General features: G+C 36.7%; 1 protein-coding gene across 22 annotated transcripts in view; it reads right to left on the reverse strand.

The window, feature by feature from the left end:
* Positions 1–18149, reverse strand: part of SVIL (supervillin) — a 254897-nt gene that overhangs the window by 121908 nt on the left and 114840 nt on the right. The window contains exons 1-2 of one of the 22 annotated variants that reach the window (XM_031939764.1): positions 15303–16815; positions 13417–13521 (exon numbers count right to left, since the gene is read on the reverse strand). The exons of 9 other annotated variants lie outside the window; for them this stretch is intronic. In XM_031939764.1, coding sequence (XP_031795624.1) covers positions 13417–13453 — 37 coding nt within the window. In that variant the 5' untranslated portion in view covers positions 13454–13521; positions 15303–16815. Of the gene's footprint in view, positions 1–560; positions 1627–12421; positions 12498–13416; positions 16816–18149 lie in introns of those variants that run through there. 12 more of the 22 variants (XM_031939763.1, XM_031939773.1, XM_031939762.1 and 9 more) reach the window with 12 other exon arrangements.

Here is an 18149-nt window from a genome sequence, read left to right on the forward strand (position 1 = left end):
AATTGAAAGCACATACTTTACTGTAAACTGAAAAAGAAGGCAATGAAAATGTAAATCCCTGCTCCAAATCGTGTTATGGGAAGATTTAATCAAAACAAACAACACACACATTGTAGGTAATTTAGTAAAGAGCATTGGGTCGACAAAAATCTGCTACCCAACTGATTCTCAATTTGATCAAAAGTTTAATTATTCAGGGGTCCGCAAATATCCTTGCTGAAAGATTTTAGGAGGCAGAAATACTTCTAATTCTTTAACAGGAAAGAAAAATCCTAAAATATTCATCCCTACATTTCCCACCCCCATTTCCCCATGCTTTAAATTGTGTTAAATGTGTTAAAACACATTTCTAAAATAGACTGATTAAAGGACTTGAATATTTAAAAAATATATATCTCCTCTGAGAGAAATATAAACCTACACAGCTTACTGGATACAGATAACTAGAATTTCTAGGAGAAAGTACCCTCATCAGAGATGTAGCAACAGAGCATTCAGACAATCAATGAAAAAAAAAAAAAAAAGTAACGGCTTTTTCTGTAGAATCTTTTGCCGCTTACCTTGCTCCTCAGAGAACTCAAAAGCTTCCACAAAGCTGGAAATCCAAGGATTTCTGAACATGGTTGCAGAAACAAAGGATTCGCTTAACAGAACTCCTCTAGCAGCTAATTCTTAACCAGACACAGCCCTAGGCCCATCTAAGCAAAACTGTGTTGAGATTTTTCACAGCCCAGGACCAGCGCTGTCAGGCACTCGTGTCCTGGGGAGTACAGTAAATGCACAGCAGCCGGCTGCAAGCTGCAACAGCTCAAACCAGTAATCAGATTACAAGGAGAAATTAGGCACATGAATACTAAACCAGACTGGATAACAGTGATTGGGAGATTTATAATATTACCACTTCAAAGCCGAGGCCAAATGACAACACAACTTTCTGGCCAAGTAGCCGAAGCAGCGACCCAAGGCTAACCATCTTCACAGGCACTGGAAAGCAATCCCTAGGCTCTCTCCCCAAAATCCCAAGGATTGCTGGGAGAATGAGGGAAAAGCAAAACCGTTCCCAGGCTCTTAACTAATATCATGAAATGAAGCATTTCACCTAAAAGGCAGCCAAAAAGAACACTGAAAATTCAAGATTTATGGGCCACATATGAATGAAATTGTGGGGGGGAAACAGCTATGACCACAAGCCCCCAAAATGCTAATCTGGGACAGAAGGTGTTTGCTAAGTTTTGTTACATTTGTCCTTTGCTGTTTTGGGCTCCAGTTCATTTAAAGAACAAATACAGAAATACTACTACAACACAAGGAGAAGAATACCCCTGAGAGAATCCCAGACGCTAAGAGTTGGAAGGACTCTGGGAGCATCCAGGAACATCACCGTGATTTTACAGACAGAGATGTTGAGACAAGAGGCTCCAAAATGCTCTGTCCATGGATAGGCTATGGCAGAGCTAGAGCTTTACTCTCAGTGTCCACAGGCTGACGCCAGTCCCCTTTTACCAGATTCCTCTCTCACTACCATGCTTGGACCTTGAGCAGGACTATGGCATGTGATTCTACCTAATTTAAATTTAAGGAGGATAACCTCAGTAGTTAGATGGTGCACTGAAATTCCCATTAAACCTGGAGTCAGGAAGTCCAGCCTCAGGCACTTTCTAGCTCTAAGCCCCTGGACAAATCACTTACCCAAATCTGTAAAAGGGAGATAATATCAGCACCAACTTCATAGAGTTAGGAAGATAAAATGAGACATTTGCAAAGCACTTGGCAATCTTAAAGAACTAAATAAAAGCTAGTTGTTGTTATTCCTAATGTCTTGAATGGGGCTTGTGTCATTTTATTGCTATTCATTTGGGACAATATTATCTGCTTGGCTCTTCATTTCAACTTGGCATTCCTTCAGCTCTACTCATTGTCTTTCTATCCCATTCCTCCATGGTGGGCTATTCCAAACCCTCATCCCTCAGAGGAGTAATTCCACATTATAGCTGATGACAGCCTACTACTTCGGTAAGAAGGGGCCATCAATGTGGAAACCCTCAGCTCTGCTATTCCATTCCCCCAAATTTCTTAGCACAATGACCTACTCTCACTTCTTCTCTGGCCATAACAAAGAGTTATCTCTCTATTCTCTAATAAGCTAATTCTTTTATAGGAATTCTTGAATTCTACTCTCTCACCTTTCTCAGGATCCACCTCTCTATTCCCTCCCCCTTCGTGCATCCTTAATCACGCTGGCCTGGAATTCTCTCCCTTCTCATTTCTACCTCTCAGATGGCTATACTTCCCACTTCTACAAGAAGCCTGATTCTCCTTAATATTAATTTCTCCTAATAATTTATTTGTTATAAGAATACATTGGAAAGCAATCAATAATTTATTCTCTCACCCTTTATTTTATAGTTATTATGTAGGACTAGTCGGTGTGTGTAACCTAGATATCTTGTTGGACATAGTTATTTACATATGTTCCCTTTAGAGAAGGCTTTTTTTGGGGGGGGGGGGGGGGGGTTGTTGTTGTTTGTTTGTTTTTATTATTTTGCCTTTCTTTGCATCTTTGGTGATTATACTGTCTGGCAAGTAGCAGGTACCTATATGCTTGTCTCATTGATTAACTTCCATTTCATCTTCCTCTTCAAAAATATTCAAAGGCTTCCATCGCTTTTTTGGATAATAAAAATCTTTAGCTTGCTATTTAAATCCTTATATAATCTGGCTCCTCCTTATCTTTCCAATTCTGAACTGATCCCCTTCCCAGCCTTTCCATTATAGTCACATTTAACCAGTTAGAACAATACTCCATTTCACTATCCCCAAGTCTTTACATAAGCAGTTCTCATGTCTAGTATGTATTTCTCTTGTTATCTCATCAAAGAATCCCCAAATTCCTCAAAAGCACAGCTCTTGTATTACCACATTTTCTGATTCTCTCCAACTCTTCCAATTAATTAATGCTCTTCCTCTAGAAATTATTTTGTATTACTTATTTACTTTGTATCAACTTATTTGAATATGTCTTATATCCTCTGAATTAAATATAAGTTCCTTGAAGGAAGAATTGATTTTTTTTCTTCTTTTTTAATCTTTAGTGCCTACCACTGGAATAGTAAGTTCTTAGCAGATATTTATATAGTAAAATTGATTACACATTAGTGTCCTTAATCCTATTTCTTTCATTCTCTTTTTTTAAACTTCTAAACTCTCTAAAAAGTTGTCTATAGTTCATAATTCTACTTCCCATTTCTCATTCTCCCCTGAAATCTGGTTTCCACCTCCACTATTCTATTAAAACTGCTATCTCTAAAGCTAATTAATCATTTCCTAATCATCAAGTCCAAGGGCCTTTCCTCCAGTCTTTATCCTACTTCATATATTGCAACATTTGACACTATTAAGTGTCTTCTTCCTTTTAGGCAACCTCTATCTACTGGCCATGGACATACCACAATCTCCTGATTTTCCCATTTAACTCTTTCCTGTTAAAATGACTATTTACCAAGAGTTTGAACTTTTCTGTCTCTCTTTATATTTTCCCTTTGGAATCTGATTTCTTAACTCAGACTATTAATTCTCACTTTCATACAGATTAGGGTCAAATCTATAAGCCCCTCTCTGGACTGATGTCTCTTCCCTGTCTATAGTCATTGCCACAATAATGTTTTATGGGCACCTCAAATCAGGACCATTGGGTTGTCCCCAAACCGGCTTCTCTTTCTGATCACCATTTCTATCAGTGGCACTCTCCTCCCCTCTGTCTCTTATATTTGAAACTTTAAGGTTATCTTTGACTCTTCTCTCTCTATCTCTTCATAATCAAGTTACCATTTCAATAAAATTTAACAAATATTTGCCAAGTAACTTTTGTATTCTAGATACAAAGACTGCAAATATAAACTTAACCCAGATTCTGCTTTCAGGTTTACAATCTAAATGGAAAAGGATGGAAGAGCGAAGAGATGGACACAGATAATCATGACAGGAGAGTATGATGAATGCCAAGGAGAACTCTGTCTTGGTAAAATATCATGAAAAATGTAAAGAGATAGAAATCTCTTTGTGGCTAATGGAATACTGAGGTGGTGGTGAGCAAGATTTAGGAAGTCTCTTACATCTGCTCCCTCCTCTTTTTCTCTCTCTACTGCCACCACCCTGGCAAAATCCTCCCTGCCAATTCTCTGGCTACAATAGTCTTCTGACATTTCTATTTCTTTTGCCCTTCACGTCTTCCGAGTTTCCAGGCTTAATTTCCTTATACAAAGATTTGGTTGTAGATTCTTCCACTTGCCTTAGAGGACCTTTATGATAGCTCCATCCTGATTTCATGCATGACTCTCCATAGACTCAACACTGTGGCCAAAATGGACTGTTTGCTGTCTCCATACCTGACCCACCATTTCCAACTTTGGTGCTTTTGCTCATACTCTTTTTTAAATAATGGAATTATTCTCCCCTATTCCTTAAAAACTCAATTTTCATCTCCAAAAAGTTTCTCAATTCTTCTCCCCTGCCACATACACACTTCACACAACAATCTGTTTTTTTCTGCTGTGATAGACTTATGGATTACTGTGCATTGCAAAGTCATATATCTACCATAACCCCCTCTCCCCTCCAGTCTGTAAGCTCATAAGGAAAAAGTATTTATTAAGTAGTTACTCTATGCTACAAACTATAAGGACATTTCCTTATTTAAATAGCATCTCCCCCAGCCATAGTGCTCTGTACCAAATGTTTCTTAAATGGAATGAAACCTCACCTTCGTGATGTGGAATGGCCCCTGAATTTGAAGGCTGATATTTGGATTTGAATTCTGCCTTTTTTCTAATCAGTTATAAAAGGATCACTCACTTCACATTTAGTTCTTTAAATGAAAAATCAGTGGGTTTAATGAAATGATTTTTTTCTAATTCTACAATATATATCTTTTAAAAAAGGAAGCAAATTCAATAATTATGTATATATCACCAGCAGTCCACATTTTCAGCCTCATTTTGATGATGAATTCAAATCCACAAGTATTTACTATCTACTATGCGCCAGATACTCTGGTGACAAACAACATGAGCAGCATCCATGATGGTTATGATTACTAACTTAACATGTCAGACGAGAAAAGAAGCGGGGTGGGGAGGCATAAGAATTCTGACTAGTTCAGTTGGAAACTCATTTCAAGATCAGGACTGATACGGAATGTTTCTAGTCTTCTTTTCTTTCTTTTCCAATGATGTTTGGTAGAGGGGGGGCATGTTTAGGGTGAAAGTAGCTGACTCTGACAGAAAATCATGAAATATGACAAAATAATTCAGCATCACTCCCACTTCTGTACCCTTACTCTGGAAAATGACTGTGTTTTGGCAGAAGTGATCACAACCTGAATAAACAATGTTTCCTTTCAATTATATTAAGCCTCCTGCTCCTTTCTGAGCAATATTCATTTTGATGAAATTCCAGCATAGAGAAAAACATCTGACTGTTCCATTAAAGTTTGATATGATAAGACTTTACCTGAATTGCTTTCTTTTAATCCTCCTAGTTGCTCTATGCTGAAGAAATAAAGCAAGCAGCAGATTTAAATGCAGTCAAAACTACCACAAGAAATTACTGAAATGCATCCCCAACTCCTGCCAATACTACTCCAAGCTATGGCTATATCATTTAATCTCCCTGCTTTGGAATCTTTATCCAAAGGAAAAACATAGTAGTCATGTGGAGAAAGCTACTTTATGTGGCAACAGACGGTTTCCAAATAGTTTGATAATGTTATTGGAAAGAAGAAATCTGAGCTCCTACAGAGAAGGAATCTGTAGAACAACTACCTACATGTCTCTTGACACTCACCTATGCTTTAACACCTTGAATTAAAAAGAACTTTAAGGAATTATTTGGGGTTCCCTCAAAATCAGGAGAAAATGTAGTATATTCACATATTCCCCTTCTAATAAAGTGGAAAAATGAGGGACACAAAATTCACTGCCACTGGGTTGACTAAATAGCATTAACATTTTCCACTTTAAAGAAACTATAGAGTCTTCACTGTGGGATACAGAAGAAACATTTCAAAGGTTTCATTTTTAAAAATGTTTTAATCATCAAAATTAACAAAAGCATTAAATGTTACTAAAATTGCTTTGGATGGAATAGTTTTCTTGCCATGAGACTTTTAAGAAATTGATGACTTCCTTCTGAGGTTAGATGCCAGAGGAGGCTAGGTGGAGTTACTTATTTCTTGCTTCTAAATCATATTTTGCAACAGTTTTTGTTTTTTTTGTTTTTTTTTTTACACTTGAGGGGGATGGTGAATCATAGTTTCCCTCTGCCCACTTATGAAATGAAATCATTAAATATCAAACTGTGTATAAATTAGTTTAGAAGAGTTTGTTGAGTTTTTCATAATACTTTTCTCCTGCATCTTCCTCAATGATTTCTGGTATATAAGGTACATTATCTTTCTTTTAACCTGGCTGCTTATTGTCCAATATAAGCAATGGCCAATGAATCCCATCCTGCCGGCATTCATTCTATTAGTTTTAACTTTGAAAAAATTAGTATTTTATTTTTTCAAAGATATTCAAAGAAGATCCTGCAAAACCTTGTGTTCCAAAATTTTCTTCCTCTCCCCCCTTCCTCTTCCTCTAGATAGCAAACAATCCTATATAGGTTAAAAGAATTCTTCTAATAATATTTCCATATTTGTTGTGCTGCACAAGAAAAGTTAGATCAAAATGGGGAAAACACAAGAAAAAAACAAACAAACAAACAAGCAACAACAACAAAACAGGTGAAAATATTATCCTTTGATCCAAATTTGGTCTCCATAGTTCTCTTTCTGGATGCAGATAGCACTTTCCATCACAAGTCTATTGGAATTGCCTAATTGTTGAAAAGAGCCAAGCCCATCACAGTTGATCATCATATAATCTTGCAATTACTATGGACAATGTTCTCCTGATTCTGTTCACTTCACTTAGCATCAGTTATGTAAATCTTTTCAGGCTTTTCTGAAATCAGCCTGCTCATCATTTCTGTACAACAATTTTCCATTATATTCATATATTATAACTTATTCAGCCATTCCCCAACTATGGGTAATCCACTCAATTTCCAGTTCCTTGCCTTTCTTTTAACTTAAAAAAAAAATTCTGTGTTAATTTTTATCAAGGACGTCAATATTTTTATGGTTTGGTTCCTCTCGAATTGTGTCAGTCCTGTGATTCCTAGACAAGAATCACGTATTACATTCCAATAGAAACAATAAAATTTCCCCTAGAATACTGGGTCCACAACATTTTCTTGAGGCATAAGGACTCTCAGACTTATAAAAATTATCCTCATGAGCTTCAAAGAATTAAATTAAATTAATGTAACCAATGGTAATTAAAAAAATAAAAAGCAACCCAAAAGCTATAGTGAGTCAAAGGAATTGTAACATGCTACCAATAATGGTTTCTGTGGGAACAGAGTGAAAGACATTCTTGAGAACACACATATACGTGATATTTTGAGAATGAGAAGCATCAAATAGAGCACATCTTAGCACTCACTAGACTTTATAAGGAAAAGGCTCCAGGATGTTGGGCACCAGCTCTTCTGGTGACATTTATGGTGAAATATGGATAAAACAGAGATGAAAGGCCAAACAAGGATTGTGGTCCACACTGGTAGAGGAGAACACATATTTACCCCAGATGCAGTTTTGTATCGTCAAGCCAATATAACATAACAGAGTGCTGAACTTGGAAGCAAGAAGATCTGGATTTTAATCCTGCCTTTTCCTAACTGGAAAATAAAGGAGCTAGACTTAATGACTCTGAAGGTCTTATCCAGTTCTGAATCTAGGATCCTACAAAGATAGGTTCACAGAGATGTAAATAATAAATGTAACAAATTCCAGGATACTACAGGATCCAAAATCATTTCTCTTTGATCCTGAACTTAGATCAACATATGAGCTCATTTCTTAAATGTGTAAAACAAAGGGAAGATGCACCTAACACGTAGCACACAAATTTCCTTTTCTTTCCTTTTCTAAAGACATGCAGGTAGAAAAAAAATAAATAAATGTGGATAGAATCATATAATGTGAGAATCAATATATATATATATATATATATATGAAGGGGATTTCCATTGTTCTAAAATATTATTAGTAATTTACAAGTAGGAAAAAACTATTTGAACTTAAGTATTTTCTAATTCCTGAAAGAGTGAGATAAAAAGGTATAGAATATTATGGCACAAAATTTTCTGGGGCTAGGAGCCTGGACCCATGGTGGGCAAACATAGTGATGCAACCATTTTAACACCACTGCTCCTCAGTGCAGCAAGAAACATTGAAAGAACCCCTGCAATGGGAATCAGTAGGAAACAATCATTATTTGGAGGAAGAAATGGAACAGAGAGAAGATTTTTGAGTGAAAATAAAATGATGAGGAAATAGTACAGGTCTAGATAGAATAAAGCACCTTTAAAGAGCTCACATGCCAAAAAAAAAAAAAAAAAAGAAAAGAAAAGAAAAGGCTCACAAAATCAAAAGCTCCCAAGCATGAGCTGGAAAACAATTGTAAATTATTCATCATAAAAATACATGTCAGCTGAACAAGCCAGCACTGGAAAATAAAAACAAAATCCCACAGAGATATCCTGACCCACTCTTAATGGGCACTGATGTCACATTAACAGACCCTGGGGGCCTCAGGGAAAGCAGACTGACCAGTATACTTGCACTAAGTTTCTCAGTAAGGCTTCATGCCATTGCCAGACTCTAGTTAGCAACTGCCTATTCAATTATTTCTAATTTTTTGAAATATGGGAAAAAACTTGACAGGGCCAGCAAGGCAGTACTCCCTAAAGATTAAGCTATTGATTGTATATATGCCTGCTACAGAAGAAAGATGTTCCTTGACTTTATACATTATCTGTCAATAAATTTCAAAAATTAAAAAGTGTCAGAGTCAATTCAAGTTACAATAATCTACCAAAAAACTTGCATGATTGAAAATTTCAGAATGAAGAATGTATTTTATAGTTCAGCTCAGAGTCGTGTATGTATATGTGTGTATAAGAGATATCTTTTTATACTCAGAATGATCATAAGTGGTATTCTCATTTTTGTCACTGAATGCTATTTATGCATGTACATTCCTAACATGGGGCAGAAATGGCTGACATTACACTATCCCTCCAGTGGGAAACACATTTAATCCTTTTGTTTCCCATTTATCACGTTATACAATAAATTCCAGATTCCTAACTTTACCATAATCTTTTTCCTGTGTGGACCGTGAAATGCTTCGTGCATTTGGGGTAGTGGTGATATTTTGGACAAGTCTGCAAATAAAATCTTTGGTTGTAACACCCCATAAGGTAATCTAAAACAGGCCAAGTATGTGGAAAGATTAAAAAAAAATCTTCAGCAGAAAGTGCTATTGCAAGTCTACAGCTATTTTAATATGCAATGTAGTGAAAAAAGGATATTGCCAACTTTGATGCATGGAAACAGCTTCTTTTTCAAAAAGGGAAAAAAAAAACTTACAACATCCCCTTAAAATTCTCCCCCACAAATTTAAAATGCATGTATGAAATTGTATTCATAACATTTCAAAATGAGAACCACATCTTGCTTCCCAGCACAAAGTGCAAATAAACTTTGAATATAACTAATAATTCTTAAAACGATTCAATTACTTGAGGTCTTTCTCAGGGAGGGAGATTACCAACAATATTCCAAAATCTAAATGCAAAAAAACCCATTTGAAACATTTAACATTTGAAAAATATGACATATTAAATTATAATAAGGCTGAACATTCATCCCAGAATGTAACAGTTGGGTCCTGCATTGAGTCCTTTAAGATGGCTAGAGACCTAGCTGCAGCATGGTATTTATTTATACTTTCCTCACACATCTGGAGAAGTGTTAAACTACTTAGAAGTCTTTTTAAAAAATTCACTTGTCCATTAACCACCATCACAAATATTTACTATATAGAATCAGCAATGTTCTAAACTGTCATAGTTTTTCTTTCCCAAAAAATGTTTTTACTTTATAAAAATCTACTTTTGAAATAGAAAAACATTCTAACAATTAACATCCATTAAAATTATGTAATGTTACCTTGATTCATAAGCAACTGTTCACATAGTGTAATATTCTTCTCTAAAATATAACCTGCTCTGAGAAAACATTATATTTTAGAGATTTCTTCTAGAACCAGGAAGTTATATTAGATGGCAAAAAGGTAAACATTATAAATTACCAGTAAATGATTTTTCAATTTAATGGAACCATAACCTTTTGTTTCTGACAAATATACCAAATCCCTTCGTTTGCTTTGTGCAATTAGTCAGGAAGCATGATGAGATATGAATGGAAACAGAAGTATGAGAGGGCAGTCTTCAATTTCACCTAGTTTTTCTAAGAACATGTTAGCCTGCTAAGAGATGTTAGAAGGGGTCTGAAAGAGAAATGTGGTGGAATTTTTAACAATTTTCTTGATAGTGACATTCTCATCATTTATTCCATTATTCCAAGAGGCATCAATTAAACAACTACTGTATTTATATTTAGTATAACTATATACTAAGTATAGCTAATGTTCAAAGAGCTTTGGGAGGGGAAAAAATAGATAATGAATCACAGAATTTCAGAATTGGATGGGACTTAAAAGGCTAACTATTTTCTCTTTAATTCTTAATAACAACCCCTTCTACAATATATGCAAAAATGGTCGTGCACAGTTAGATTTTAAATGTTGAACATTTGAGATTGATCTAATTGTTAAGAAACTTTTCCTCATATGATTACTTAAATTTCTCATTTGTAATTTCTGGCAATAGCAATGATCCTTCACTTTGAAGCCTAGCAGAAGAAATTCAAGACACTGCCTTTTGAGTAACCTGTGGCTTAGAGGGAGGAGAAAGAATGAAGTAACTAAAGATGAAAAAGACATAAACAAAAAATAAATGCATAGCAAGCAAAAAGAGATAATGACTAATAGAATTCTCAGAAAGGTAGAATGATGATGAAGATAGATAGATGGATAGATAGATAGATAGACGGATGGACAGACAGATATAGATAAATAGATGGATAGATAGATAGAACCTAGTATGTGCCAGCCACTGAGCTAAGTGCTTTCTAAATATAATCACATGTGATGCTGCCTCTTGAACTGGCCATAAGGATGAGGAGAAAGAGAAGGAGATGAGGTTGATGTTCCCAGTTTGGAAGGCTACCACCTCCTTTTGGGTAAACATACCTTTTACAAAGTCAAAATTAGCTTACATAAGTTCATAATAACTTTTTCAAACATCAGAGGTGCCATTGTGATTAATAAAATACAAATCTATTTTAAGAGTTATTGAATTAATAATGTATCACAGGGGACAGAGAGCCAGTTTCAAAGTCAGAAAGATCTAGGTCTCTTAAGTTCCCTCTGGGTGAATTAGGCAAGGAATTTAGCCTTGAATTGATCTAGGCAATTCTCAGATTTAGTTTCAGATGCCAGCTTCCATGGTTTGAGCCAGTTTCCTCACTCCAAAAAATTTTCCATACCAATGAAATCCCAGATGCAGTTTCTATCCCTTATCAATTCATAAGAGTATTTTTTCATGATGGTAGGTTTTTAGATGGAATCCAAAGTACAATGTAGGAGTCTGCCCCATCTTTTTTTTTTTTTTAATGCTGAAAGAAATTTAGAAACCACTGATGTAAGCCAGATGAAAGGAAGCTAAAATGATGAAGGCATTCTGTAAAGAGTAGCAAGGAGAGAGGCTCTGCCAGAGCTAGAGTTCAAAATTAGTAGAAACCCAAAAGAATGTTGAGCTACAGAAAGTATGTATATGGATTGGATTATTTTCTATCTAGGGGAGAGGGTGAAGAGAAGGGGAGGAAAAATTGGAACACAATGTTTTGCAAGGGTTAATGCTGAAAAATTATCTGTGCATAGCTTTTGAAAATTAAAAAGCTTGGGGCAGCTAGGTGATGCAGTGGATAGAGCACCAATCCTGAAGTCAGGAGGACCTGAATTCAAATCTGGTCTCAGACACTTAACACTTCCTAGTTGTGTGACCCTGGGCAAGTCACTTAATTCCAATTGCCTCAAGGAAAAAAAATAAAAATCTTTAATTAAAAAAAAAAAGAGCTCCCTATGCACATCAAAAAAAGACAGAAAGAAAGAATGTATATGGGAAAAGTGTCAGCTAATGGAAGATTTACACTGAATAACAAGGATGACTGGCAGTTGCTAGTAAAAACTTATATTTTTTTTCTAGATCTATGATTTCATCTACACAGATTTCACCTACACAGAAGCAGGTACAGGAATTCTCTCCAGGACAGAAAGGAGCAATATGCAACTTAAAGTATTTAAGTCTTAAGAGAGCTGCCTGGGCACCATTGAGATGTCGGGTGACTTACCAATATGAGTCAGAGATAGGTTTTGAACTCAAGTTGTCACAGTTCTTAGTCTGGCTCCTTCATTACCTCATTCTGCCTGTTTGAAAGAAGGCATTTCAAAAATCATCCCGATACTTCTGAGATCCAACAAGCAGATGGTGTGACACGGACGAACCTTCGTGTTGTAAGCTGTGAGGCAATGCCATTTATTAAAAGCAAAGGCTTTCACTGCAGAGCTAACCCATATTAAATATGAACAGAGATACAGAACAGCACTGGCTGGCAAAAGAGCTTGTTTATCCATGCGTCAACATACAGAATGATCTTGGTGATCTCCAAACGTGCCCAAGTTCGTGTTGCTGGCCATGTGGCATGAGGAATAAACTCCAAATCATGCCATCAATCATTTATGACAGAAGGCAAGGAGAATGTCACCCGAGAACCAGTGACAATGGTTCAACCCAACACAAGAGTTATGGGAGAATTCAAAGGGAAGAACGATGACAAGAACAGTAGTAATGGCTACCATTTATATAGCACTTTAAGGTTTGAAAAAGGTCTTACATATTAACTCACTTGATCATCATAACAAATCTGTGAAGTAAATGATATGATTGTCCCCATTTTGCAGGTAAGGAAAATGAGGCAGAGGGAAGTGATATGTCCAGAATCACACTGGTACTAAAAACCAGTGTTTCATAACCATCTTACAGGTATGGAAATTGGAGTAGAGAGAAGTGATTTGCCTGGGCTCACAGATGCCTGACTGTATTTCATACCCATTTTACAAACAAGAAAACTGAGGCATAAAGAATTGACTTGCCCAGGGTCACACAGGTAAGTATCTAAAAAGTTCAAACTCACATCCTTCTGACTCCAGGCCCAGTGTTCTATCTATAATGTTATCTACCTGCCAGAACAAGATTCATTCTTTAAACTCACTTCTCCCACTAATAGCAGAAATTTCTAGCTGGACTTCTTGAGTCCAGTAGAGAAAAGCCAAAATGTATGCCTACCAAATTTCTTTCCTCCCTTCTGACTGTGTGCTTCCATCTCATTGTCCTGTCCCTTGTCTTCATATCATGATTTCCTCAGTATTTGTTCAAGCAGGATGGAAGGTCCTTGGAAAGAAGAGATTCTTTTTACATCTTTATGTCACTAGGCTACTATCACAGGGCCTACCACATAACCAGTATTTAAGACATCTTTGAGGAATTGAATTAGATTTTTAAGAGGGCACACTGATCTGTTAAACATTTTCTTTTGCAGCAATAAAGTTCCCCATGTTGCAGAGAACTAACTTAAGAAGTCTTTATCTCTTTGCCCTCTTGGAGTTTAGCACATAAAAAGCTGTCAGCAGAGTAGTGAAAATGATGAAGATATTATGATGATGATGATGGTGATAAGGAGAAAAGATGGAAAAAAGAAGAGAAGGTCCACTCTTTCTCCTGAAACTCATCATACAGTTGTTCAATTTATTCTTTTTATGTTGTGGATTCTTGACTTGGAAGTGATAAAGATGAGTAGATAAAAGTAAAGTAAGATAGTATAGAAATGGGGAGGGAAGGATCAGGGAATGGGAAAAGGAAGGAAAAGAAAAGCAGAAAGGAGAAGACTAAAGGAAAGGGCAGTAATTGTCTGCACAAAGCTGGTGAAGGAAATCTAATGTAACGGCATCACACATAAGTGGTTTATTTGGTTAAGTGCTTGCACCTATGGAACAGCCAATAACCTTGCTAATAACACCACCAACAAAAGATTAATGAAAGGCAAAGAATTCAGGTATGCTATTCTCTCTCACCTTAGATATGTGTAATTAGCACAGGTTCAAGACTAATTCCTTGACCTAGGCTCAGGAACACTAATGTCAGTGAAAATACAAGGGACAATTTAATTGGGTAACTGGTGGACTGAAACATAATCATGAAATTTTTGAGACATGGATTTTCTCACTGAGCAGGACTGGTGCCATGTGTCATAAGAATTTAGACCTATCTTGAAAACACAGGCAAATAAATATACTTGCTCCTTTGTGGGGAATAAGAAACACCTGAATTCAGATAAGTCTTTTGATATATCCTCTTCCATCTGTTCCTCTGAAACAAAGCAACATCTGAAATTTCAGTTCAAGGATCTTCCTAAGAAATAAAATGAAAGGAACTGAGGGAATCGGAAAAAAGACAGAAGCTTTCCCTGACTTCCAGCAGCTTTCTAGCAATTCTATCATTTAGCCAGGGGAAGAAAACCTCCAGGGAAAAAGATGGATTCACAGTTTTAAGGATACATCAATAAAGTGCTTTTGCTTCAAGTGCTAAGTTATGCATTATGAACAACAAACTGCTCCCTGAGCTACCTTTATAAGAGTTTTCTATTGATTGACTACAGGAAAATAAAAGGGATAAGATAAAATGAAAAACTCAAAGCTCTTTAAGCCTATATTTGAGCAAAGAATTTTAAATCTTACTAAACACCATCATGATATGGCCAGAGCTTCTAATCTGCAAAGGAGAAAGCAAATGTATGCACAGAGAAGGTAGCTGAGAAGCCCAACATCACACAGCTCATATGTACCAGGCCAAAACTGGAATCCAAGGCAACCCATCCCAAAAGGCATCCCCTCTAACCCACCTTTCCCAGTGTTTCTACTCCTTTCCCTCTCTGCTACATATATATACACATTGTTAAGAACTAGTTCTTGGAAAATACTTTGTTACTAGAAGTCTTACATTTTAAAAATTATCTTAATTGTTCTGTTCATTTCCTAAGATAATTTGAGACATGGTTTTATATGCCTTCCCTCCCCACTGGGCTCTACAAAAACAGCACTAAAAAACAAACAAGAGGAAGGGAAATATCATTGCTTCCTTGGTCTAAAAGCAAACAGTCCTATGTTTTCTCTTACCTCCCCAACTAAACTTCAGCCTTCAAATATTATATCTGCACATGAAAATTCTAAGTGCAAAGCCCTCTCATCATAATGCATTATAATGAATGTGCCAGTATTGGGTCATGTCTCCCTGGGTTTGGACTCCAGCTCCCAGCAGCATGTTAGGTTTAGCTGCCATCCGGCAATGCTTGTCCCCGGACACCAATCTCAGCTACTTACCTAATATGGCAATGTACAAGTTGACTGGCTGGCTTATAGGTCACCCAGTGTTTACCTTGCAAGCTGTGAGCTTGCAAGACACCAGGGAGCCTACCTTTTGGCAGAGGAGAGATTACCCATTGCCAAAAAACTCTAAAAGGCTTTACTGTGAGGATATTTACATCATAATAGAAAATTTGGGGTTTGCAGTGATGAGCCAGACAGCAGCCACATATTCCCGGTTTAAGGCTTAGTCTGAGAAAGAAATCTTAATTGCAGCAATGACCTAGAACATACTAGGCGATTAAGGCAAATCTCTTTTTTATCCTTTTTTTTTTTTTTCAGCTTCAATACAGAACTTGTACAAAGTCACATCTTTGAAAGAGTTCACTTAGTATGCAAAATACTTTCCCCAGGTTCAAATTCAAAATAGAAATGTGCTACTTCCAAATAAATCCACTTTCTACATGATCACAAGTGATCCCCCGGTCAGATGCAGTCAACACAGCCTCAACATCCCACATGTTAGGTTATGTGCCAGCCAATAAATACACAGATAAAAGTAACTGCTAGCTCTCCAGCCAGAAGTACAGCTTGTTGGCTAAAGTCTGCTTGAGGAAAAAAACATTCATATTTTTTCTTTTTAAAATTCCATTAAAATCCAGGCACTGAGACTCCCAAAGTACATCCCCTCCCCTTTACATATAAGGAGGACAGTTGTGCAGAGATTAATTGCCAACTCATTTATCACTGTACAAATCTCCCTCTGCTTTTGTCCATTTTCTTATTGTCATTCAAAAGGCTTTCCCCCAGCAGGATTTCACCAGAATATGATACTTTCCAATTGAATTTTAAACACTACCAGCCTCTCCATTTTTTTTTAAACAATAGGCTAGTGAGATTGAACCAGAGTAAAAACCAGAGATTAGATAAAAAAATAAACTGATGATTTTAAATACAATAGGATGGAATTAACTTTATTTTTGGTGACCTCAGTCTGTCCTTCCTGACAACCGTCTGCTTTCCTTTCCCCATATGCTCCCCTTTCCCTGTGTACCATTTTTGATTGCTTACAAAAGCTAATAAAGCATCAACACAGCGCTTGAAGGGGAGCTCTGAATTTGGACACCAAAGTCCCAGGTTAATATCTTAATTCAGCCACTTACCACTTGTGATCTCACAATCGCCTATTTGTGATAATTTTGCAAATGGAGACACTGAGGTCAAAAAAAGGTAAGACTTGTCCAAGCTAATAGTATTTGCTTAATAAATTAGTTCATTGATTGTCTCCATTGCTAATGATTGGAACTCTGAACACATGAAGTTAGAGTTGTAAGAAAACTTTGTGTGTGTGTGTGTGTGTGTGTATGTTATATGTGCAATGAATAGAATTACATGACACTAAAGGTCATGTAATTCTATTCATTGCACATATAACACTGATCTATCCATGCAGCATTTTTAGATATCCAATTTAATGGTCAAGATTTCTCTCAAATCTAGTCTAAAAGTTCATGGTCATGTAAAATATGGGAAAAAAAAGATGTAATATTAAATATTCATTTCTGGTTCTTTAATTCTACTTAATATAAGTAAAAAATTTTTGGAAAATAAAAGTTACCACCTAAATTGATATTTTGCTGATTTTCTGTATAAATAGTGTGAATAAATAACCTGATTGTGAACCAAGCCCACCTGGATTCAAGTCTCACCTCTGACACATACCTGGGAGGTTACTTGCCCTCTTACTTCTTGGTATTCTAAGCAACTTGCTTTTGGTTGCAGAGAAGTTCCCAGGAGCTCCCTATATCAAGAAACCTCAGGTCCTATCCCCTATACCTGTCCCTTAGCCTAGCATCAAAAGAAACTAGATTCCTGTAGAAGGCCATGTCCAGACGGCATTGCAGCAGAGCTAAGATTAGCCTCAATAGTAACACTAATAACAGCTGACACATGTAGTGTTTTCCTGTTTATAAAATACCGTACACACAGAATCATATTTGATCCTCATGGCAAACTTATCAGGTGTTACTCCCACTTTACAAACAAGTCCCACAACTACAGGAATGGGTCTAAGCCAGATCTCTGGGGATTCTGAAGCCAGCACTCTTCTCCAAGCTCACCCTTCCACCCATACCCCATCTGAGACAATGAAATGGTTGGAACGCCAGCCTGAGACCCTCACGTTACAGGCAAAGGAGGAGGGAGGGTCCACATGTGGCAAACAGGTGCAGAAAGCATTTAGTCAGCGGGATGAGGGTTCTGCCAACTGGAAGGAGGCAGGGGGAGGAACCTACATACCAAACATTTTGTTGCTTTTTTTTTTTAACTGAATCAGAAGAAAACTACACATTACAGCTCCCAGTAAGCTATATCTAAATGGCTTTCATTAGCTAGTAAAATTAAAAATAAATAAAAAAATAAATATTCTTTCTTCCACAGTACAAACCCACCCAAGCTGTCAACTGTCCATTATTCAAGGTCTGGTTATCTAGTTTGTGCATCTCTCCAATTCTTGACTCTCCTCTCCCACAGCCCAGAGTCTTTTGACTGCTTCCTCGCTCATTAGCATCTTCAGAGAGAAGGCATGGGAAAGGGAAGGAGGTGAGACCATGCAGTCAACTGAGCTCTAAACTAGCAGTTTTTGCTAACTAGCTCTGACTG

The sequence above is a fragment of the Sarcophilus harrisii genome, chromosome 5 (assembly GCF_902635505.1).
Source record: "Sarcophilus harrisii chromosome 5, mSarHar1.11, whole genome shotgun sequence".
In the NCBI taxonomy this organism is placed as follows: Eukaryota; Metazoa; Chordata; class Mammalia; order Dasyuromorphia; family Dasyuridae; genus Sarcophilus; species Sarcophilus harrisii.